At 40.5% G+C, this 25,762-nt stretch overlaps 1 protein-coding gene across 6 annotated transcripts in view; it reads left to right on the top strand.

The window, feature by feature from the left end:
• Positions 1 to 24,961, top strand: part of lims2 (LIM and senescent cell antigen-like domains 2) — a 32,783-nt gene extending 7,822 nt beyond the window's left edge. For 3 of the 6 annotated variants that reach the window (XM_050049794.1, XM_050049795.1, XM_050049793.1), the window contains exons 2-11: positions 11,971 to 12,130; positions 14,328 to 14,394; positions 14,550 to 14,670; positions 15,950 to 16,099; positions 16,680 to 16,830; positions 18,286 to 18,378; positions 20,577 to 20,625; positions 20,859 to 20,934; positions 21,453 to 21,641; positions 23,161 to 24,961. In XM_050049794.1, coding sequence (XP_049905751.1) covers positions 11,971 to 12,130; positions 14,328 to 14,394; positions 14,550 to 14,670; positions 15,950 to 16,099; positions 16,680 to 16,830; positions 18,286 to 18,378; positions 20,577 to 20,625; positions 20,859 to 20,934; positions 21,453 to 21,597 — 1,012 coding nt within the window. In that variant the 3' untranslated portion in view covers positions 21,598 to 21,641; positions 23,161 to 24,961. Of the gene's footprint in view, positions 1 to 7,360; positions 7,827 to 11,970; positions 12,131 to 14,327; positions 14,395 to 14,549; positions 14,671 to 15,949; positions 16,100 to 16,679; positions 16,831 to 17,295; positions 17,389 to 18,285; positions 18,379 to 20,576; positions 20,626 to 20,858; positions 20,935 to 21,452; positions 21,642 to 23,160 lie in introns of those variants that run through there. The other 3 variants (XM_050049791.1, XM_050049790.1, XM_050049792.1) reach the window with 3 other exon arrangements.
• The last annotated feature ends 801 nt before the right edge of the window (positions 24,962 to 25,762 follow it).

The following is a 25,762-nucleotide window of genomic DNA, read 5'->3' as shown; positions in this document are numbered from 1 at the left end:
AACGAAATTAACAAAAACCATACCGTGCTTGTAAAACTTTTTTTTTATTATACCTGTCACAATTTCCAGTATCCCCATTTGCTGTCTGAGAAGCTACGATTATTTTTTATTGGGTCCTTTTTAAAATGCCGTATGTAAATGCTTCTCATTACCTTTACAATCAGCTGATGACCCAACAGTAACCAATCCCAAAGTTTCTCTTCTGCTCATTGCAAGGTAACTTTCCTGTGTCACACTTCTGTGTTTGGCGGCTAATATATGATTTACTCCCCGTTTCCAATGTCCTTATTTTCCCCGAAAAGTTTTCTTCTTACCATAATAGGTTTTTCTATTAGGTTTTGTGAACTATTAAAGTGGGCTTAACCTTTTGCTCTTAATGTTTTTAATGTGGTGTTCTGTGGTTAGTTGGGTTGGTTTTGTTATTAGCTGGAGCTGATTGACACCAATGAATCAGAGAGGGTTTGTTTGTGTTGCTATAGAAACACTATCATTACAAAGAACTTCTGAGAAAAAGTCCTTTTCTGTGTGTCTTGTATTGACAAAGACAGATAAGGTGAGATGTGGTGGAGTGTTTGATCAGTAAATACTGCGGCTGATGGCTGAATTCCTCCAAGTTGTGTGACCAGCAGCGATAGACAACGTACAACATATGCAGTCTTTTGCAATATTGGTTTCACAATACAGTAACATCTGCTGATGTTTTTAATGTCTTTTAGAACACTTATCTGTCTCCTCCATTCTCTCCCTTTGTCAGTCTCTTTCTGTGTGTGTGTGTGTGTGTGTGTGTGTGTGTGTGTGTGTGTGTGTGTGTGTGTGTGTGTGTGTGTGTGTGTGTGTGAGTGATCCTGAAGTGATTAGTGGAATGTAGTAATGTCAGGAATGTGGGAAGAGGGAGCTCTCGCTGTAAAGGTGTCCCCAGTCAAATCACAAATGCTTCATTTCTTGCCATATAGCCTCTCTCCTTCTGATGCAATGCAAAAATAATCTGGTGTCAGATGGCTTCTTTCACATTGTTTGCACACTGCAAAGTCTTTCCTAAGCACAATATTTTCACTAAGTATCATTTGATAAAAGTTAAACTTGTGGAGAGGTGATAATATCCAACTATGCAGGGTCTCTGCGTTTAGCAAGCGAAGCACAAGACTCAGAAATGTACAGCTTGTCCACACCAAACCATTATTTCAAATGTCTTTCCACAGTAGGTTGCAGCAGTGAATGGCACAACTGCGTGAAACCACATTAGAAACAGAAACAAAGCATGAGAAAGGAGGACAAAACAGTAACATAGTAAAAAAAATTTTTAGGAGAAGCAGAATCAAGAAAGCCCTGTTAGCAGTGATGAGAAAGAGAATATACATATTTTAGCTTTCATAAAAATGTGCTTGTAGCAAAGCAAAATCCCATCCTGCTGTGGAACTTTTTCCGATTTAAACACGATGACATTCACACGAATATTCTTTGCAGTTTGAACCCAAAGATTGATGGTAATATCCCGGATGCCAAGTTGGCACCTGTTCATTCCAGTGAACTTGCTCGTCTGGCGCACACGCCGAAAAAAGTTTCTAGCTTCCAGGTTTATTTACATGGCATGCGGCCCACTGAATATGCACAGTAGTGTTTCTCCCGTGAGTATGAGCTTGGCTCATAGACTTTACATTGTGATGATGTCACAAATTTTTAAAACACTTTTATCGGGTTGAGGAAAGTTTTACAAATACAAAACCTCCATTGATCAAAAAATCACAATAGAAAGTGTCATAATTGACCCTGTTTGCATTCAGAGGTGTCCTGTCAACAGTTTTACAGATGTCTGTTTTATAATGGTGATCAATGGGGAAGATGCTTTTTGGGATGCAGGGGGCTCTTTCGCTGTAATACCACAAGTGGCCACTGGGAAAAATGGGACGCAAGGCTAAGTGGTGTTCCTGGGGGCCTGTCTGAACCATAGCATGGTAACATCACAAATCAAACCACCTGTAAAGTCTACAAAATGCAATAGTGACAATGTTATTAAAGCCATTGAAACTAGCAGGAAATTTATGCCAGGAGCCATATACAGGCTAATGCCGTACCTAATTTTGTATTTTAAAAAGTGCTTAGGTCCTTAAAAATATTATTCACAATTGTGCAGCCTTAACATGGTAAGAAGGTTTAATTACTGCTGCCGTAGACTGTGCATAACAATGGACGACACGGCTCCACTTCCTCCCACTGTTTAAAAATGAAGTGTACTTAGACCTTTTAGTTTGGCCCGTGTCCAACCTGCTAGCATTAGAGGATGGGGTTTATGACCTATACTACAGCCAATCAACAGGGGGTGATGAATATGTTTTAGCTTCACTTTTGGAAAGCTGTCATGCCGTCCATCTTCATATACAGTCTATGGTGCTTACTGTGAAAACAGTTGTGGTATGAAATGAATACAGAACTAAGTCCACAAAGGTATTATTGAGTGGCACCATTAGAAACTAGATATAAAATGTTACGTCATCCTTTGGGCTGTATGTGTTCCAGCCTGTCCTGTAGTTAAGTGGAACTGACCCTTGATAGTGTAAGTCAAAGTGGGCGTCGGGAACAAAAAGTGCAAAACAAAGGAAATGTTAGTCATGAAATATGTTTGCCCAGTCATTGAATCAGTGTGTGACACTGAGGGTTAAGTGTGTGTGTGTGCGTGCGTGCGTGCGTGCGTGCGTGCGTGCGTGCGTGCGTGCGTGCGTGCGTGCGTGCGTGCGTGCGTGCGTGCGTGCGTGCGTGTGCGTGCGCAAACTTGTTATGCTTGCCAAAGGAAAAATGGTTTTGCCCAAGCAGCCCTCGTGTCTCTGTTGCCATGGTTGCTGTTGACACAGTGGGTGAGGGGGAGTGAGGGTGTGTGAGCAGGGTGTGTTTGATTAGTTTCTTTGGCCTGAATCTCCTTGTCTCGTACCGGCTGAGAGCCACAGTTGTTGCTTGGGTCCAGAAATTTAGAGGACAGGAGTAGTCTGCAGACACAGATTCATTCAGCCAACCTTTACACAAATACCAAATACCATACCAGCTGGAGGGTTGTGTGCTTCAATTAAAAGTTATGACAAAGCATTTATCAAAATTATATTTTATTCATATTTGTCAGAATTTTGGCCACAATATCAACACTGGGACTCTTTTAAATTGGCTCAGTTAAGAGCAATGTGAAGTTATCTGCAGATATTCCCCCACTCTCTTCAGATAACTGTGGTTTCTCTTTCTGACTTGTGTATGTATTACAGCCTAATCCTTCCTTATTAAATAGACACAGTCAAAATTTGTATAAAGAAAAGTAGTTAAGGTTAAGTGGGAAACCAAGAATTCAACAAGCTAATTGGACAAATCCAAATTAAACACCAACCAAGCACCAAATGCATACAAATACTTCCAGGTTCATGGAGTAAATGGAGGTTCATCCACAGTACAGGACTACTGTTACTGTGCCAAGCAGATCAAGCAGTGATATAGTCTATAAGGCTTACACTGGAAACAAACCCTTGTCTGAGGGGTTGTGGCATCTCTGTTTTAGACACACACTATATAAAATGTCCATAGTTTGTTTTGTTTATAGTTTATTGTTTTATATATTTAAAATTCAAGGCTACAAAGGTCCCATGCCTTTTATACCCCAGTGCCTTTTTGTTTTGTGTGTCTTTGCAGATGGAAAACGTAAGACAAATGCTTGTCAGTGTGGTTTTGAGTTAAATGTTTCTGTCTGTGGGAGCCAAGCCCACATAGCTGTTGAGAATCACTGCACTAGATTATTTACACAAATCCGTCTCTGTTTGCAAATGAATGGCTTTACCTCCATGATAGCTACAGAGGTCAGTCCATTGGAACAGTAGCCTGTATTTCCTACTACATTTTCCAAGTGACCTGACCTGTGACCTCAACAGTGACCTTTAGTGACCCAATAAGGAAGCCTGAAAATCCTATCCTGCAGCGGGAATAAACCAGAGACACTTTGTCGACTGCTGACAGGTGCTGTGGCCATTTTTAAGCTCAGGTTGACATTCATATCAGTGCTCACATTCTCACTCTCCTCTCACTCCCTGTCTCTCTTTCTATGTCTATGTCTCAGTGGAAACTCAAAAACAGTTAACAACAGTGTAATATTACAAATGCATAGACATACATACATTTTAAAGAAAAAAAACCCCCATTAAGTGAAGTAGTAAATAAAAAGGCAGAGTGTGATCTGTAAGGAGATGAACCATATGTTTTTGTGTTGGTTGTCTCTTAGGCTGTGACATGCAGCGACATAACCTCCTGCATCTATGGCGCTGACACTATTTTCTACAAGTAGATGTTGCATTTAATCTGGTCAGAGGGTGTATCAAAATCTTGCAGCAGACAATGTTGCTCTGTCTCCACCTGTCTCCGAGGACAGAGCTGATGCAGCCTATCTTCTCTAGGTAGCCAGGTCTGTCTGTGTCTGCCAGTCTCTACGTCCAGGCTGTTATCACTGAGTCTGTACATAGTCAGTATCTTTCTCAGTTTCTCATCTCTCACAGCGGTCAGATAGTTTGCCTTCGAGTACTATCTGTTTAGGGCGAAATAGCATTGAAGTTTGGTTTGGGTTTTAGATGTCCAATAGTTGATGTAGTTTTCTTTTTCTTAAGCTATAATTTGGTTTGGCTGGACTGTGTGAGGGTTGTCCTGAGGCCTTGTGCTGTTAGAGGTGAGCCTCAGGACCAGCTGGCTGAGAGGACTCCTCTCTATGTTCTCCTCTTTCTGTCTCTCTTTCTCTGTCTCTCTCTCAGTAAGGCATTAATACCTTTGTTCTTTTAGCTAATATCTGTTCATTCATTTATTTGGCTACAGCATGATTTTTGTGTGGTCTTATCCACTGACCTGACTGAACACTGTCGTGTATCAGTGATGACCAAGAATCAGCTAGGGTGAAGTCACCTGTCTAAATGCTAATGATACCAAGTGAGTCTCACAAAAATCAAGTCCTCTCTGACAAGCAAGCTTGAGCTATTTTGTTATTTTAGTCATACAAATGTGTTTTTGTTTTTATTCTTGTACTATTTAAAGTGATAATCCACTTTCTTTGTACTGTGGTTGGTGGTTGGCACTGTGGTCAGCGAGGGCTGAGTATGTGAGTATGTCCAGCACTAGCATAACAATACTGCCGAGTGGAAACTACAAACTGTCACGAAGGAATTTACTGTTTAAGCAGATGCAAGAGCATGTTTTGTCTTCTTGTCTATTTCATTAGAAGGAGCTTTCCATGTTATGCAACTTTGATTTATTGCCCTGTCTATTTGTTTGTGTGTGTGTATCCCAGAGCGAGAGAGAAAGGAAAGATTCTGATTTACTTTTTTGTTCTATCCCTGTGGAAAAGTGTTGTCTAATCCCTTGTCAGCTGTGGTAATTGGAAGTTGGTCAGAAAGAACAGTGTGTTGCAGTGCTATTTTTACCCCCAGTCTAATTATTTTGACTCTAATTCTATTTGCTCTAAAATGAATTTAATGCTACTAATGTTCAGTGCTGAAGTTTGATTTAGCTCAAATCAGATGTTAATAATTTTATGTTACACTGTACACCAGAGAGCTGATAAGCTCCCTAGCTCACATTTTTAGGTGGAACACCCTGCGGCATGGCAATGTCTCTAATCTGGAGGAAAGATTACGTGTGCTTCCTGTTCAGCACCCACCCTCTGTCCATTGTACCGCAGTCAATCAACACTGGTTCCCAGTGGATGAGATTCCCAGCAGAGCCCCAGCTCAGGACAGGAGACATTTCTGCAGTCATTGTTCAGTTTTTGAAAGGCTCTTGTAGCTATAGGTGGTGCCTGGTGTGATGTTTGGCTCATTATGTCATTCATTTCAGAGCCCCGACAAAAATGCTTATATGATGCACGTAGAAAAGATGATGCATTTAAGAAACAAATCAAATCACTCCCAGTTTTAAAATGCTGGATTTAAACTTTCAAATGTGAATTGATGGCTTTGGATGATTTGAGGTCTGGCAGCCTCTTTCAGAGGAGGTAGAGTTGGCCCCAACTATGTATACAAACTCTCTCTCACACACACAGACACTAAACAGCAGCTGCCAGCACCTAGTTTGGAGTTGAGGCTTCACTAACTGTCTATTTGTAGAATTATGGAGTCATGTAGAAGACTGTTATACTGAAGGACTCAGAGACATGTTTCAGCTGGAAACACACACACACACACACACACACAGATCTAGAACGTTGCGTTTTGGCTCTTTATAGACTTATGTGTTTATTGTGCATCCCTTAGTTTTGCAGGATTTACACAGCAGTTGCTTCCCAGTGGAGCGTTGAACATGTTTGTCTCGCTGGAGTGTATTTCCAGATCTGGCTTGATGTTGTTTTGATGGTTTGGGAAGTGGTCATTAATTTGAGATGCCAGTTGAGTGTAACCACATAAAGAGCTATCATTTACCCAGAGGAGACACGGATTTGTGGGTTTAAAGGAATGTCTATCGTCCAAAATGGGGTTTCTGAGGACCATTAACATATTTTATAATTGTAGCTGTAGATAGCCTCAGATATATGCTTTGAGCCGTTCTGTTGGCTCACTTGGTGTAGACGCATGTTTCCATTATATCCTGTTTTAATCCTGTCAGGAAAAAATAAGCAGTTCATAAACAATGACATCACGTGGTTTACCAGTGGTGGGGTAAGATATATTTGGAATTGGTGAACGTGAAAGTGCGCTAAGACCGAACCAACCAAGGGAAGCATGCATGCAGTTGAAATTAGTAGTGTTAAAAATCTGCATTAAATCAGTTTAGATGGCCTAAACAGCGTAGCATCTGTCTGTTAAACTATGAATATGTAATTCACCAGATTACATTGCATCACATCAGGAGGTTGATTAGGCAATATCTGGGCCAATTTCAGCCCCTGTATGTTGATTTCCTTCCTCAGTGTGTTTATACATCAGCTGAAATAAACAGTGATGCGTTATCTGTTCTGTTTCTGTCATATTGGTATCATACCACTTAAGCTTCTCCGCTTTCTCATGCGACATTCCCACTTTGCACAATACTTGGAGTTAGAGCCACGTTGTTATTTCTCCCAGAAAGCTGAGAGTTCCAGCTGTTTAACACACACACACACACACACACACAGAGACTGAAAGCACGGGTAGATATTAGTCATAGACTGTAGATATCAGGGATGCAAAACCTTAAAAAAACACAGCTCAGGCATGGGTGTGTGATGGCACAGTGACCTCTGTCTGGACTGGCGTCAGGGTGGGCTCTTTAGTGTCAGTAACCTGCCCAAGAATAGACAGTGAGTGTGACAGGAGGGGGGTGAGTGTGTGAGAGAGAAAAAAAGAGCAAGAGTTGATGTGGGAATGAGGGAAAGAGGGAGTGTGTGTGTGTGTGTGTGTGTGTGTGAGGGAGGGAGAGAGGGAGAGTACTCCCAGCGCAGCCTGATCAGTGTTTCGGTCTCCTTCTTGCGATGTGGATTACAGCTCCCACTGCTTACTGGATTGCCATTCCCATTACTGGAAACTTGCCTTGAACAGCACAGAGGATTTTTTTTATTAGAATTCAGCTTTTTGACAGCAGTAATTTTAATTTAGGTGTTAGGTGGACTTCAGCACTTAATTCAGACTGTTGTACATGAGCATGGAGATAAACGGTCGTGTCCTGCCGCCATCAATACCTGAGGATGGAGAGGCCCCGGACCATGTTCTTCATGGGGAGATGAACGGTTACCACCAGAGGCTGCAGGGCGGTGACGGGGGAGAGGCTGAGGTGCCGGTGTCCAAGTCCCAGAGACGAAAGAGCGATGTCAAAGTCTACAAGGAGTTTTGTGATTTTTATGCTCGCTTGTGAGTACATAGTTGGGAGGACAAGGGTTAAAGCACTGTAGGTAGCTGTTGACCAAAATAAAGGTTTACCCAGATGATGACACTTACCTTTAAAGGAAATTAAAGCTGCTTTTCCACCAAAAAGTACTGAGTTATTATGGATTTAATGTGATAGGTGTGAGGCTGTTTCATTCTCAGGGACACACCTCCACTCTCAATTGTCATTGTAGTAACTGTAGTATCTCTGAGCAAGTATCACGGAGCAGTGACTGGGACAGTTGTGGTTGTGGCTGTGTGGTGGTACCATCACAGATTAAGAATTGTACACATTGGTAAGTGACATGCCAGTTAAAGTGATAGCAGGAAAAATGGCATGAGGTAATGGATGTGCTTGTTAAGAAATTTGGTGTGCTCATACACTGACATGGTGTTAGTGCGTACGCTCTGAGCTTACTGCAGTGTTACAGAATGTGAAGAATTCAAATGTAGCCAGCGTTACCGGCAAGTTTGACTCACTTAAGCTGCCCTAGGTGCCATGTTTGCGCAGGAATAGCTCTGAGCGCTGCCGGACGGGAGCACACAGGACGGGAGCACACAGGACGGGAGCACACAGGACGGGCTATTTTTGTGCCAAGTTGTTATGCAAAGTAGAATATGTCAACTGGCATCCCAAGTATGTGTGCATGAGGGGCAGGAAGGCTAAATATACGTACTATATTTCTGACTGATCTGGCGTCAATGTAGGCTGAAGGAAAACACGGGCACAGGGTCACCCACAGGTTTGTGACGGGACATTTTGGAGCCTGGAGTTGTCTTTCACAGTGTTAAAGACTGACAAATCAAATTTTGTTTGGTGTTAGGTCTCAGCAGATGAGATGATATGGAGACATCAGTCCCTATGTGTGGTACTTGAACATTTCTCCCTGTGTCTACACAAACTAGATTTTGGCTTTTACTTCTGAGTTAAAGAAAACAAAAATGTATTGTGCTATTGGAGTCTGAAATTGGTCAAAACAGTACGCAGTAACAACTTAGGACTTTATAGTGAAAAGACACCGACAGAGCTTTGAATATTCAGACAGCTGTCAGCAATATCTAGGTCCCCGTCTTTTTCCATAACATTGTCATAGGAGTTTAAAATAATGATGGATTATTTTACAGCACATATAGTGTTCGCAGATGTGTACAGAGCGCTGACAACAGAGGAGAAAGTAGAGGAGCTGCAATAGAAAGCAAAGTGAAGACACGTGGGGACCAGAGGAGGGAGGGTGGAGGGAACAGAAGGTATTCATAACACAAGTGATAGTCTGCATCCTTTCCCTTTGCTGACAACCAGAACCAGCCTCCATTTATAGTCACAGGTCAGCATGTGGGGGTTAACAGGGTAGAGGTAGAATCATATGGATTTTCTAACCTTCGAACCTACTTTTGTCTGTCTGGTTACAATACCTGATTTTTGCCAGAGACTTTTGCTGCAAACTGATATTCAATTTTAATATTATACTTGTTAAAACCTGTGTGGTAGACATCACCCAAACCCTGAAAAGTCAAAAGTAGAGATCCAGGAGTAAATTTGTACCTGAAAGAAATTCAGTCAGCTAATCCTTAAAGTACAGTGAAGTTAGTAAACTGTTGGGGAACCTGGATGGTGCAGGGGGACAAAGCCCTTGGCCAGTGCAGTCCGATCCAGGGTCAGTGCTTGGCAGATTTTGGCTCGACAAATGTGGAACACAATTGGCTGTGGAAAGGAAGCTAGTGAGGGATGGTATCTGTCTTGTAACACTTATGAGTCCCTCAGTCTAACTGGTCTGTCTACGCTGGTTTACTTTAAATCTGCTCTTTTAGTGGGTGCCACAGCAATAAGGACTGTGAACCTGGCCTTTGCAAGAAAACCTAGTTTATTTTATACTTATAGGCTTGTCTCTCACTCACGCAGGGTGCTACAGGCAGATAGGAGGGTGGAAATGCCTAAGGGATGTGTCACTTCCTCCCTAAAATCCTTTGGATAGGGCAGGGCTGTCTGTGTGTGTGATATCAGGCCAGACAGGGTATATCTAGAACAATATGTATTTGATAAATTTTTGAGGAGTGGACCCAGATGGAAGCCGAGCTTATACCTACATCTTGTTTCAATGTAGTCAGTGCTTTAAACAGGGTATGCCAGTAAACCTTTTTGTAGTGCCAATACTGTGAGACATTGGATAGAACTGAGACGTGCATTGTTAAAATAATGAGCATTTTAGAGTAAACCCCCCCCCCCCCCCCCCAAAAAAAAACCAAAACAAAAAGAAGAAGTGATGAGCAGTGTGTCTGGGATTTTTTGGAATTCTTGGTTATTCCCAAATTGATGTAACTAAGTTAATATGAACAGATGGTATCACTCCATAAAAATCCTACACCGTCTTTTGTGTGTGTGTGTGTGTGTGTGTGTGTGTGTGTGTATGAGTGTGTGTGTATGTGTGTGTATGTGTGTGTTGCCTGGATACACTTTGGTATTCTGACCTTTAAAACAAAGCAGAGTGGCCAGGATGGTCCCACCATTCTCTCTTCCTTTTTCCTTCTCTCTTTCAACACCTATGTGTGCAACATGTCCTCATTTACTTCCAGTTTGATTCAGGGATTAAGCAGTGCTGTTTTGTGTGCATCAGCATTGGTACTTTTGCTGTTGATTAACTAGTATGTTTCAGTTTTTTAAAGATTTTTTTTTTTTTTTGGCATTTTGCCATTATTAGATAGGGATGTACATGGGTTGCGTGATCTGCCAGGCTCTACTGGGCGTCCTCAGTATGTTGCAGTTTCGAACATTGGCTGCTTATGCTTGGTCCAGAACATTTCCATTATATTGTTTTTTATCCTTACTATGAAAGGATCAACATGGATTTAGGTTCAGTATTTAATATACCATGAGATGATAGAGACGTATCCAGAATGGTCCAAATGTAAGATTACCTCAGTCAGATACATACTGGTCCTATCAGCCAGCTGTGAGCAGCATTAATTGATAGCATGACTTCCTTTCTATCAAATTCCCAAACCTTGTCAACAACTCTAAAAACTAGGTGTTGTAAATTTAAACCGACATACCATTTAGCAACTGCATGGCACATTTTTCTGTATGTATTTATTCTGTTTCCAGGATAGTGTAGGTTTCCAGATTAGAAAATATTGTGTAAGTGAAAGACATAAATGAGAGTAATTGTTACAAGTCAGGTGTCAATCAGATGGGGTTTTTTTTTATTACTACCCTCCAGCATAAGTGAAGTTAAAGGGCTTTTTTCAACGTCTATGTGACTAACTAACACGTGATGATGAGCAGAAAACTAAGCATAAATGAAAACCTTTTTATGAAGCCCTCTAGCATGTTTTTGGGTGTGACCACATTTGAGTTGCAGGTTCTGGCACCAGTGCCTCCAATATAAAAAAAAAAATTATTATCTATTAGTCATGTTTCGCAGAGAGGCAATAAAACAATTCTGATTGTTTAATGAAAGGGCAGGATTGGCTTCATATGTCATACTAACTCTACGTCTCACCAGGTTTTTCCTTAAAACTGTAATCTGAGGTTGTCAGATTAGTGTTTGTTACATGGTACTGATCCATGCTGTGCATACATCACTTACAGATACACTCCTGACACATTGCAGATTAATGAGCAATAATTCCAGCTTGTCTCTCAAAAGGCAACATGTATGGTTCCCACCTCAGTGATCCCCACACCCTGATAAGCAGAGCCAAAATAAACCTAGAACCAATATATTGTGTGTGTGTGTGTGTGTGTGTGTTTGCATGGGCTGATAAGCTCTTACATCACATTTTCCTCACTCTCCTCTCCGCTTTCCGTGTGTTGAGTACATCTTCCAGCTGTTTTTATGACAGAAGAAACATGCGATAGATGTTAAAATATTAGTGTAATTGTGTCCTGACATGACCTTGGTTAATGCATTGAAGTTGACCTGAGGTTTTATGAGTTGAATCAATGTTTCCATAAACATGGGTACAGTAAATGTCATTATCTGCTCTGTGTTGTATTGGTTGCAGTAAGGCTTCGTTTGGTTAATATTGCATTCCCTGCTTCTCCTTATCATATTAATTATGTTAATGCCTGTGAGTGTTCTGACTTTGAAGTTGACTCTGATGCTGAGTATGATTTTTTTTTCCTTCTCAGCAACATGGCCAATGCTCTGGCCAATGCCATGTGTGAGCGCTGCAAGAGTGGTTTTGCCCCGGCTGAGAAGATAGTGAACAGCAACGGGGAACTTTACCATGAGCAGTGCTTCGTGTGCGCCCAGTGTTTCCAACAGTTCCCAGAGGGACTCTTCTATGAGGTAACACTCATCAATGTCTTTTCAGTGTGATGTTCATTATCTAATAAAAGCTGCAGTAACTGACAGGTTTAAATACACCTGGAGGGCAAGGGGTTACAATAAACATGAGTATCGCCAATTGTTTGGACTTTTTTAAGCCTTTGTGGATCAATTTAAAATGGATTGAAATTGGTCGAGACATGCCTCAAACATTCGCTACATGCCCAGCAGTTCAATACACAGTTAACATTAAAGCATGTGAGTACAGGTCAGTGGGTTCAGATGATGTTTGGATTTATTGTCTGAACTCAGAAGTCGCCCTGAAAAGATGTATCTTACCATGGTTACACTTGTCTTTTCAGCTCGGAATACATTTCAAATGGCTGTGTTGGGTCAATGAACTGGCTTTTTCTTTCCAGACAGTTAGGTAACTGACTGTTTAGTGCAAGGCTGTTGTTAGTGCACATTCCTTAGACAAAGAAACACACGATCCCGTTGAGGTAAATAAAAACGACTGAGCACAACCTTTAAGAAACAGTTCACCTCAAAACCAAAAATATATATTTTTCCTCTCACATGTTTTTCAGTCTAGATTGTTTTTGTGTGAGTTGCTGACTGAGATATTGCTGTAGAGATGTCTGCCTTCTCTCAAATATAATTGAACTAGATGGCACTCAGCTTTGATTTGACATTTGAAAAAACTCAACAGCAATGCCTCTTTACAGAAATCATGACCCAGTTACTCAAGATAATCCACAGACCTTGTTGTGAGCAGTTTCATGTCGGAACTATTTTATCTCTGCTGAACTACACCTGCCAACCGTATCGCTGTGCAGAGTGTATTGTTGATTTTGGGTGAACTGTCCCTTTACTGCAGCATTCAATCATTAGAAGCTCGTTCCAGTAAGCTGTTTCTCTACCAGCCTTGACGCAAGGCCAGATGTTTCTCCGGCAGGCCCCAAAGATCCTTGTGCTGCCCTGTGCTGTCAGTTTATCAAAGAGAAGGTGTCTCTAATGTTCCAGTCAATATGAACATCAAAGCCAACAGCACTGCATTAACCTCTGCTCCCTGTAAATAATTCTTCCTGTTGCCTTAAATAAACAGCAGTCAGGTGAATATTACCCCTCCCTCTGTGCTGAGCAGTAGTAGCCCGCTGATTTATGAGGAGAAGTTTTAAGTATGATCATACTGGTTTTGGCTTAGTAGAATGGAAGTGGAAGTGGAAAAAATAAAATAAACTCCACAACAAATAACTATTTACAACCATTTTCACTGTGAAGAAATTCTACAAAGATGGTTTTTGGTATTCTCAACACATGTATTATATTAAGCAATGCTTTTGTACATCAAATGTAAAGCTATGTTGCACTCTCTGTTTGTAATACCACAGTGTTTATTCATCACAGTGTATAGCCATGCTTGCACAGAGTAGTAGATTTGCAGACTTGCAGACTTGACTTAGGACATTTGAATTAGATTTCTGAACCCACATCTGCATTTTGTGTCGCACATTTACAGCAACATAAAAGATAAGATATAGATCAACCACATCTTGCCAAATAATGCCATGGATGTCATCCATTTCTCAAGTTTTTACTCTTTTGACAGATTTGATTTGCTACTCCAAAATGCCCTTTATGCTAAGTAATCAAGAAGCAGCTCTCTAAGACCCAATCAAAAACAATCACAACTTCTTAAATTTGCCTAAACACAGCCTACGGGGCTCATTAAAATCTGCCCTGATAGTTCTACCTTTCTTACTGCCATATCTTAATTTTTCTTCCTCCTCTAGTACATGAGCTGTGTGGAATATGTTTAACTGTATTAAAACCTGTCCCTGAACTGTTTTCTGTACTTATGAGACTCATCAAATATAACAGCCTTAGCTTAAAGGGCCTATTCTTTCATTCACAATATAATGGAACTGCAATATAGATGTTTCAATGTATGACGTAAGGCGCTTCTGTATTGAAATTTATTTTTAATGAGAAAACATCATACATTAAGTCCTGTTTTTAGCTGTGTAACCAAGACACATAGGTGCTGTCATTTTTCATCAACATTTCATACTGTATTATTAGTAAGTGTTGTGTTTTATATAATATAGGGGAAGATGTTTTTATGATTATACAGTATGTTGTTATTGTTATTCTTTTATTTTCATTTACAGCTGTGTGCTTTAATTGATTGCATGAAATTGTCGTATTCTGTTGACAGTTTGAGGGCAGAAAGTACTGTGAGCATGACTTCCAGATGCTGTTTGCTCCCTGCTGCCACCAGTGTGGTAAGTACAGGAACTGCAGTAACAGAGAGTAAATACCATCCATTCTTTTTGTTTACCAGTTCAGGGTCATATGGAGCTTGAGCTTGAAGTGGATGTCCTTTAAACAATAAATATCCATGACCAAATTCCCTTGTAATCTTCTGTTCTTTTTTAAGGCGAGTTCATCATTGGCCGTGTGATCAAGGCCATGAACAACAGTTGGCATCCAGACTGTTTCTGCTGTGATATCTGCCAGGCTGTGCTCGCTGATGTTGGATTTGTGAAGAACGCTGGAAGGTCAGTTCCTCTACAACCAGTGGTTCACAAGGGTTGACCTGCGCCTTAAAAAACTGTCCTTTGTTAGTCTTCTTCTCTGATGGTGGTGAGGGAGAAAGTATAGCAGCTGTCAGTTTTGAACTAAGGAAAGTCCAATATGGGCTGAAATATCTGCACTTTTCTACATTTTTTTAACTAACCGTAGCCTCAAGACATCATTAGAAGCATTAAAAAAGAAAGGACTCTAGTCTGAATCTTTTTGTTCTCTGTGTGCAAGTCCTCTATTGGTGTACTCCTTAACCAGTTGACATTGTTCCACTGGTGATCAAATCAAATTAGTTAATGTCTAATCCAAAGCAGAATGCAGTTTTATCTTGTACTGATGTCTCTAAAACTTCTATAAGCCCATGTCAAGCATTCTCACAACCTTCTCTTCCTTGACCTCCTTTTCATTATCCTGCGTCTCTGTTTTGTCAAGAGAAACTAAATCATGTTTAAGTTTTAAAAGGACGAGAGGACGGGTTCACATTTTTTCTTGTGGCTGTAATTCTTCTTCTCGTTCCTTATACGAAACCCACTAAGTTCAGCTGAAGCCAATATGAGGCTTCAGCAGTTTGTGCTAGACAAATCAAGTGGCCATCCTCCCATGTTACAATGTTTTTAGTACCCAAAGTCTCTCGATACCACAAAAAGGGAACTTTGCACTAAAAGACAAAGTATGGAGGATCCAAATGGAGGAATGATTACAATGGCCAGTAACCCAATAACTCGATTTTCATACGGGCATTTATCATCCCATTAATCAGCTGTTCTGGGTGATGCAGTCAAAGGTATGTTAGCATGTCTGATGTTTTTCCATTCACATACCTTACAATGGTGGAGCGAAGCTGACACACCGTCTTCATTTTATACGCAGCTCTCTTTCTGTTGCTGTCTTAGCTGACTGGGAACCCACAGATGGGTCTTCCAACTCCGGTGTATCATTTGTGCTCACCATAGTGTGAGTAACATGTACTGAAACTACATACGGCTAAAAGTTTCAGGACAGAATTCTCTCTTGTGAACTCTGATTCCACATTACGCACATCAGTCTACGTATCGCCTGTCTGCATACGGCTGTGTACACCAAACTGTGACCCAGTAGCAGTAGAACTAGAACTAGCACTAGAACGCAAGGTCATTAGACACTAGAGAATCTGATCTATCTGAGAAGATCAGTAAACTATCCAATAAATAAACCTTCCATCTCTCCTTTATCGTGTCATTTTCTTCTCTCATCTGTTCCCCTCTCTCCCATCAGGCACCTGTGTCGTCCATGTCACAACAGAGAGAAAGCTCGAGGCCTCGGCAAGTACATCTGTCAGAAGTGTCACGCCATTATTGAGGAGCAGCCTCTCCTGTTCAAGAATGACCCGTATCACCCTGATCACTTCAACTGCAACAACTGCGGGTAAACATACACACACCCAAACACACAAACCTGTCCAGCTGTGTCAGTGTCATAAATCACTCAGTGTATAAAGGCAGTGGGAGGACCTCATCATGCTGCAGTAGATGGTGTGAGCAAGCTGCATCAGGTTGTGAAAACATCTAAGACTTACAGATAGAGGTCTTCTGATAAGGATCACGCTTCATTTGTTATGCCGTTATGATGCTGCCAGGTTTATGCACTCTTTCATGCTAGGATCCAGTTTGTTGAATATACTGAGATGAGACAGATAAACCATGAATATCATGACTAAAGACTGCTCTCTAGTGGACAAACTTTGTAATTGCAGTTGTATTTATGTAATACAAAGTGTCGTACCGGTGCTGTGGCCTGACTGAAAGTGTCTAGCATTATGAAAACAACCTCGTGTGTGTGTGTGTGTGTGTGTGTGTGTGTGTGTGTGTGTGTGTGTGTGTGTGTGTGTGTGTGTGTGTGAGTGTGTGTGTGAGTATGTGTGTATGAGACTGTGTTAACATGCTATTTTGTGTCACCTGATTGAAAGCAGAGCTGATATAGTGTTGTTACCTTTTTTTCTCTGCAGTAAGGAGCTGACGGCTGATGCCAGGGAGCTGAAGGGGGAGCTCTACTGTCTGCCCTGCCATGACAAGATGGGCGTTCCTATCTGTGGGGCCTGTAGGAGACCCATCGAGGGCCGTGTGGTTAATGCCATGGGCAAGCAGTGGCACGTGGAGGTATGATGTTAAACTTTTCAAAACAACCTCAGTTACCTGAAGCTCAGGAGACACTGGATTTACCCTCTCATTTAGGAATGTGAAATTGTGAATATATTTGTTTGGTATTGGCTGTTTTTAAAGTGTCTATGTTCTGTTTGAAATGATTATTACTCTGTTTTCTGCATCTGTAAAGAGAAGTCTCTGAAGTTCCCAACATTTACAGTGACTTTCCTGCTGAAATGCAATTTACATTTTTCATTCCAATGACTTCTCTGTAACGTGTGCTATATGTGTAACTCATTCTTTCCCTAGCTTTATCTCCACAGTTCTGCTCAGTTTGTTCCATCTCCAAGCCGTATACTTCATGCCTCAATTAACTGTCTGTCTCTGTTAAATTCTGTCTGGCATCATTCCACCATGTATCTGCGTATTTTCCTCTGTCTATTCACATTTTATGGCCATTTTCCTGTCTTCCACATGTAGCATCATGTGTGCTCTGTGTGTGAGCGCCCATTTCAGGGCCACCCGTTCTATGAGCGAGGTGGTCGCGCCTATTGTGAGAGACACTTTGACATGGTGAGGGGATTAAGGATTGGCCTGATGTGTCCAGAGCATGATCTACAAGCCAGATTGAAATTAACTTTTGTCTTGATGCCAGATCACGTTTTCAACCCAGTTACCTCCTAATTCAACATTTATATTGCACTATATTTTAAAATATCATATGGAACATATCTACACATAGGCTGCATGAGATAAAAAGAAAGCCAAACTTTGATTTTCTTTTTTTATATTGCTTAACTTATTTTATTCACTGAAAAAAAGGCATTACATTTGAATAATGTCACGATCCAAGCGGTAAAACTAATGTATTCACATAGCAGTAAAAATTTTGGATTTAATGGGTTGAGTAGATTCTCTGCAGAGTGTTACAGTCAGATGATAGCTAATGTTCTGTCAGAGGCGTTTTATACACTATAAGAATAAAATTATGTCGGAAATTTATATTTTATTTTAGGTATAGATCTAAAATGTAAAAAATAAAAGGCTAGCAAAGCCATCCATCAAACTCAGCTTTTTTTTTTGGCTTTTAAAAATCCATATTAACGTAAGCCTACTCTGTAATACTCATCTAAGGTGTCCTCCTACACAGACACGTGAGGGATCATCATTCAGTTGCGTAAAGGCGTATTCCCCCTTAGTTTCTGTCACACCCTACCATTAATTCCTCACATATCTGTTTGGAGGATTAATACACCCTCTAGAGCTCACTGTCCTGTCCACCTTCTCTACTCTCTGTATCCTGCTTTGGACGCAGTAACAGGACATCTGGACTGAACTGATCTGGTTGTGGTCTGACCTGATAATGACTAAGCCAGACTGTGCTGCTTCCTGTAACATGGTCTGAATGTGATAATGTACTGACTGACAGCTGTGCTAACCATGTGTGCTTGGTGTGGGGTTTGTTTGCAGCATTTTGTGTGTGCTAAGTGTGAGAAACCCTTCCTGGGACACCGTCACTACGAACGCAAGGGCCTGGCCTACTGTGAAACACACTATAACCAGGTAACACTCAACTGTATGGGGAGTATTTATGTTGAACACACAGATAGAAATTAAAACACACTGTGCTATGTTTTGGCAGTCTTGAAAACGTCTCCATTTATTTTTAAGTCCTTAAAACAAGCTCAGTAGGAAGTGATGATGGGTTGATTGATGGGGGTGGTGGTCATGTTGTAAAGTCCGACACATCTAAAATTAGGAGCAACGCGTTTGCATTCCAACTTCTAATCAGAGATGTAATTTTTTCAGTCAGTAATATCGCACATGAATCCAACATTTTGTTCAATTTCAGTTAAAAACAACATGAATAATCTTATCTTTTTGGGTGAGCCACACACACAAATTGTACTGTTATATGTGAGGATTTCTGGGTGAGACATTTAATTTGTTCCCAATGTAGTTTTTCTTGTTTCTGAACATTTTTAGAACATTTCTAGACACACACAAGCATACACTAAGTATCAACAACATGACATAACATGATTCCAGAAAATCTTTAGACTAGTTACAGTTGGCTTGGCACCACTCACTGGACTTAAAGGGGACCTATTATGCTCTTCCTTATTGTCTATCATATATATTTAATGTTACAGTGTCAGATGTTTATATGAAAATGAGGCCGAAGTTACAGATAATGAGGTAAATGTATGTAGAAGTAATCACTGTGAGCAAATACCTCAGGTTTCCTACAGTTCTTATTACTCTGTTTCCAATGCTTTTTCTAATTTGGCCTACAAGCTAACGTTAGCTTGTGATGAACTTTGTTATTACTGCAAATGTTTACATCACAAACACTTGGTGTGTCTCAGATCACGTACTTCCGTTAGTATACTTCTATATAGTATACTATGTGCACTATGTACTCATTGGGGTAGTGCACAAATTGGACAGGGTAGTGTTGTCTCAAACCAAACACGGCCGTTGTGCACTCACCGGAAATGACGACCGCAAATTAGCTAGTTAGCAAACTAGCATTAGCATTCACGTTATCGTTCGCGGCACCACATCATTACAGACTGCTAAATTAACCCAATAAACACACTGCTGGCTTATGTCCGACAACAGTATAGTGGAACACATGTATTTGTACAATTCAGCGATGTTCACGGTCGCACAGTCCTCGGCCGCTATTTTCAGTTTGTAAAGTGGTCCCTCCCCTTCCGCTACGTTGCCAAGATGGCGACCATTGAGGGCAAGAAGTGTCCATAGTTCCACACTCAACTTCTTGACCGTTTTGAATGCACCATCCGGGTACTCATAGTGCCCTGCATTTTTCCATACTTCTCAGTGTGAATGCACTTACAGAAGTACGCAAATTGAGACACAGCATCTGCTACATGTAGCTACATGCTAACGTCAAGGAAACATATAATCTTGGTTTCCGACATTGCTAATTTCACCCTGATTCCAGGACATATTCCTGCTGGAACTTGATTGATTTTTCATGGTAGACAGTGCCGCTATATTTCCTGACAGTCATTCAGCCACCTTCAATGATGTGCAGAGATACCGAGAGCACAGATGTGGGAGATAGGCTGAACAAATAGAGCAGAGTGATGCACTAAAATGGAGCGAATCAGACAGAGGGTGGTGAACACAGGTGTTCCAGCACAGACAGTACGAGGAAAATAATGTGGGGTTTTTAAGGTTATTTTATATTAGCATTTCTGCTTTATTTTCATAGAGAGAGAGAGAGTGAGAGGCAGGGGAGATAGAGGGGATGACATGCAGCAAAGGACCTGGGCCTGACTCAGACCCAGACTCAGCCTTAATGATATGCATCCTGTCTGGTGAGCTACCGGAACATTAAAGGATGCAAACATGTTCTAGTAGAAGCCCAAAATACAAGTATGAGCCTGAAAATGAGCATAATAGGTCCTCTTTGACATTCTTAAGACATTGCTTCAAACAATTATCAATCTGAAGTATGCTGGATCAGAAAGATCCCATTAAGTCAACATAACTACTCCACCTAGTGTAAGTGGGGTTTTTTTTACCAACACAATACTTGTGCTTCCAGTTTTACAAAGTTTATAAAATGCCTCTGTAGCCTGTGCTTGTTTGCATGTTTTTCGAACACAGCATGTTATATGAGCCATGATAAAGTCTGTCAGTGCTGCATTGTGTTGCAGAATTTTATTACTCATAAGATGTGTCACCGTGTTGCTCACTGTCTGTTCCTCTCCCTTCATCACACTCAGCTGTTTGGAGATGTTTGCTACCACTGCAATCGTGTCATTGAAGGAGATGGTGAGAAAACTTTTATGGTGGAGTGATAATATGTCTCTCATTGTGCTGTTCATTGCCTTTTATTTCTGCTTCTCTTTATATGTCACTGTCTGTATTTTCATTGTGTGTGGATTTCTTGCCTTTTAGAAATGAGTTTTTAAATTTCAGACTAACCCAGACCCTTTTAGCTCCAGTCATATGATGGTAATGTTGAGCAGTGTCTCATGTGACAGTGTTTCTTCTGTTTTTGTCAGTGGTGTCTGCCCTGAACAAGGCCTGGTGTGTCAACTGTTTTGCCTGCTCTACCTGCAACACCAAGCTTACCCTCAAGTAAGTAATACAGCAGTCTGAGAGACAGTAATACCATCACTGTGGAGTGAGATCAATCCACACATTGTACCCAAGTTTTTGTACTCATTTGGTATTTGTTTTATTTTCTAAAAACTGCCAGAAATTGGCCGAGCTCACTCTTTGCTTGTCATTTTTCTCTTTCATTACTACCCTGCATCTGGGACTGTTTGCTGCTGTTAACTGTCTGTTTTTCAATCATGTTCACTCCTGAATTTTTCACCTCTCTCTTATAACACAGTTTCTCTGTGAACTCGTTTCTCCACCTCTCCTTCCTTTCATCATCCCTCTTCTTTGTCCCCATGTGTGCTTCTCCTGTTCCACATTTCCTTCCCTTGCCCTCTGCAACTTTCTTTTCTCCCCCTTGAACTTTGTCTTTTTTCCTTTTCACCCTTCTTCTTCACTCTGTTCTTGCCTCCTCAATGTCTTTCTCCCCCTTCCTCTTCTCTCCCCCCTCTTTCACACCCATCTCCATCTCTCCCTTCTCCCTGCTCCGTCAGGGAAAAGTTTGTGGAGGTGGATCTGAAGCCAGTGTGTAAGCACTGCTACGAACGCCTGCCGGACGACATGAAACGCCGGCTGGCCAAGCGTGAACGCGACTCAAAAGACAAGAAGAAGAAATTACTGATACCCATGTGTCTGTGATCCTCTTTTTCTCCTTTCTCCTCACTTCCACTGCTCTTCCTTTGGTCAGTTTCCATCATTCTTTCTGTTTCCTTTTCTTTTGCTTTTTCATTGTCATCAAGTTTCAAACATACTCAAAGCCACTTTTATTCCTCACACCTCTATAGTTAATTCCTCTGGCTTTCAAGCCAAATTATGAAAGCAGACTTTAGTAGGTGAATATGCGCAGACTGAAAGTATTTGAGTGACCTAACACAGGAAATGTGTCAGTACATAACCAGCTTTCAGCCAGAAACACTAGTCAGGATTAAGGCTGGTAACCTCCGCTATGCAAACAAGCAAATCAGATCAGTCACATGGTGAAGGGAATGCGTTGTTTCCTGGGTCTCCCGGTCCGTCTGGGCGTAAAGGGTAAAGCCTTAATCGCTTCCGGCAGCTTTCTGGCCCCAGCTGTGGAAGTGCTGAGGTCCCTCTGGGTTTAACACGTGCCCTGGTCCTGCCAGTGATTATCTGCTTTGGGAGCAAATGTCGTCCAGGACAGCTGGGAGGGGGGGGGTTAGAGAGCTTGCCAGTGTTAGTGGAATTAAGGCATTTAATACAGAAAATAAGCATTAATGGAGCAAATTTTTCCTCTGCCAAGGCTTCACAATTCCTGAAATGTGTTATTTCATTGATAAAAACATTTAGAAATGTGTAATCTACATGTAGATCTACACTAGTAAATATATAGAAAGTATTGGGATACATGATTGTTGTCATTCTATGAGGTGTATTAGCTCATGAAAAGTTAAAAATAAAAGTTCAAAAATCCCTGTGCTGTCAAGATTAGAAATCCTTACAAAATTTATTAGATGTGCACATGCATCCAGGTCTGCACAAACACTGATATTTAAATTTGAAATACTGAAATTTGCTAACAAGTTTGACGTTTGACATCCTGGTAGCACAGTAATTAAAATGCATAGCATAAAAGAACAATGGTCATGATTTGATTCTGGCAGGGGACCTGTTGCACGTCATCCATCCCTTTTCCTCTTTCTTCTCATGTATCTTGTCTGTCTGCCATCTGTACTCAATAATAGCTAAAAGGCCAAAAAAAGGGAGTCATATAAAAAATTCTCAGGAATTTTACAATGAACAAAAGGATATGTAATTAGGAAAGATTTTGCCCTACACTATGTGTAAAAAATCACATAGTGTAGGGCAAAATCTTTCAAGGACAAGGAGTTCAATATGACGATGTTACAGACGTCACAACAAAAGTTCTTTTCCGATCAGTCGGGGATGAATATAATAAAAATAAATATAATAAAAGTAAAAAGAATCACTTTTGACCACAGTTTGTTTAGTTTCTTTTCCCCCATTGTACATCAGCATTTCAGGTTATGTGCTGCTGCAGAAGTGTTTTGTAAGGATATGAAATGTATACCTGTCAGCGCTCTAGGGTGAATCTACAACCCAGCAATTTCCTTAAGCATTTTTCATGCTCGCAGACATAGCATTGACATAGATACGTGCATGCTTGCAGTGACGAATATCAAAGATCCAAACTCTAACTGTGGCTGTAACTGTTTTCCTCACCAGGAACAAGTTTGTGGAGTTTGACATGAAGCCAGTGTGCAAGAAGTGCTACGAGAAGTTCCCCCTGGAGCTGAAGAAGAGACTGAAGAAGCTGTCTGAGACTGTGGCCCGGAAGTGAACGCACAGCAGAGCAGCTGGAGGGATGGAGAAATAGATGAAATGTGGCGATGCTAGTCGCACTTCCAGAGTTGACAATCATATAAGACAGGATTTGTGTTTTTTATATAATTATTTTCAAACTTAGGTCGGCTATTTCAGCGAACACGCCTCTTTATGTCCTTTTAGTTACAGAGGATCATTTCACGAGCCTGAAACTGACAGATGGGCCAACACACAGATTGTTGGTCAGTCAGCCAGTAGGTTTATCATCAACCTGTAAAGTGCCTTTGGCTCAAATACTGCGCTCTATATGTCTCACATGCTTGCCTTATTTCACTCTATGTATTAAACCTAAACACAGATGATGATGACGATCCTGTAATTTAAAATGACATATGAGCTTTAAGCAAACACGGGAACGTGTGAATATTAAAAATGCGTATTGACAGACTGTTCAGCTGCTTGCCAACTTGTCTCACGACGCCAAGCCACACGTCCTCTGTTTGACTCATGTTACTGATACTTGAGTATAATAATGGAGTAAACCCAAAGAGAGCAAAATACAGTTTTATTGAATGTGTATATAGTATCTCCAATATGTCATGTTTTTCACCAATATGTATTACTTTATATGTTATTAATGTGTATTTTCTTTAATATTATACAATATAAGTTTGTGTTTAGCTCTATAAAGTTAGAACTTCTTTTTGCATCCACAGTTACTGTAGCCTCCTTAATGCTACACTGATGGACTCAACCATCAACTGCAGTATGTTGGATTGCCTTCTTATGTGCTATGCAAACAATCTCTATGTAAACTGGTATTTACAATACAATACCAGTTTATTAGGGTCACTTGTACAATCTCATATCATCCAATACAACAGCCCTGAAATAAATCCCAAGTTTATATTGTTCAGTTTTTGTGTTATCTACTCGTTTAAATACATGAGGGCGGCAGGATAACTCAGTCCAATTTAACACCATAACCACAGCTTTAGAAATTACTACAGAGACTAGGCAACACCTCTGACACGCTGTAAACAAACACTGAGCATAATAAGCTTCACAGTAACAGGATTTATTGCATGGCAACTGGTGACCGTGTGTGTCTTGCAGCATGATGGCTTGTCGCGTGTGCAGAGACCGGATGTGGGAGTAATGTTGGATGTTAGAGAACATGTGTTACTGCTGTTTGTAATCCAGAGAAAGTGATCCTCTTAGAGAGGTGTACCGACTTCCTCAGGGCTCAGACCCTCTTAGGAAAGAAAGCCAAGTGTTGCGAATAGGAAAGAATAGTTTCACTTGCGCAGTATTTTATCACATATCTTTCACATAGTAGTTTAGTAGAAAAACACATTCCACTATTTATGGAAATACAAAGCCTGTGTTTCCAGGAATTTCACTACCTGCGCCACAACATTTCTCAGTTGTCATGTAGAAGAAGAACTATTCACTGAACTTTCTGAACTCTCCTAAAAATAGTCCAGTGGAAAGTTTTCTGATATGTTACTACCTGGGCGACTGAGATGACTCCACACAGACAGACACTGCTCCTATACTGTATTTTATCTTTGCAATGCTTGTCAAGAGACGATATTTATTATGTAAACACACCAAAGTGCATGTTCTAGACATTACTATTTTTCATTATATCCAAAGTAATTCTGTCAGTTCACCTGAATAAACATGTATTTCAATGCTACCAGTGTCCATGTAGTGATGTTATTGATGTGCAATTTCTCACTTATCTCAGTTTGTAACATGCCAGATTTTGGATTCACGCGTCATGGAGGCTCTCGTGGTTAAATACACATAATCACAATTATAGCGAGTATTTTTTTGTTATGTTTTATAAATATTTTTAGCAGCTTTGATTAGATTATTCTACACCGAAGGTAACATTTGGCTTACTTGAGTTAAAGTATCATTCCATGGATTAGGCCTTAACAGTCATTAAATAGTCTTAAATTTTTATTTGTTTGCCACAAACAATTTAATTTAATTTAAGTAATCCATCTTTTAATTTATTTTTGTCAAAATGAGCCAGTGATGGTACAAACCTAATATTGTCTTTTTACTTTATATTTGTACTTAACGGTTGGCTAAACTTAGTTTAACCTAACTTAATTTGCTAAAAATATTCCTACATAAAACCTACCTCTATACAGGACCACATATGTACTTCTTACTTTTTTTTTTTTTTTGCCTTTATACTTACCTGCAATGCTTGTATAAGACAGTCAAGATTTAAAAAAAAAACAAAAAAAAAACTTAAATTTGGTAAAAGATTATCTAGAAAAAGTCTTAAAAAACATTGAATTTAAGTGTTGTGATACCTGTAGATACCCTGTTCATAAAACAGAGGTGAGGACTTCAGAACCATGACTTGGACTTGAGTCAGACTCAAGTCACAACTTTGATGATTTTAGACTTGACATAATCAAAAAAGACTTGCACTTTGACTTGGACTTAAAAACTGAAGACTCGTGACTTTACTTGGACT

The sequence above is a fragment of the Epinephelus moara genome, chromosome 7 (assembly GCF_006386435.1).
Source record: "Epinephelus moara isolate mb chromosome 7, YSFRI_EMoa_1.0, whole genome shotgun sequence".
NCBI lineage: Eukaryota > Metazoa > Chordata > Actinopteri > Perciformes > Serranidae > Epinephelus > Epinephelus moara.
The sequence above is the reverse complement of the archived record's forward strand: the minus strand, read 5'-3'. Positions and strand labels throughout refer to the sequence as shown.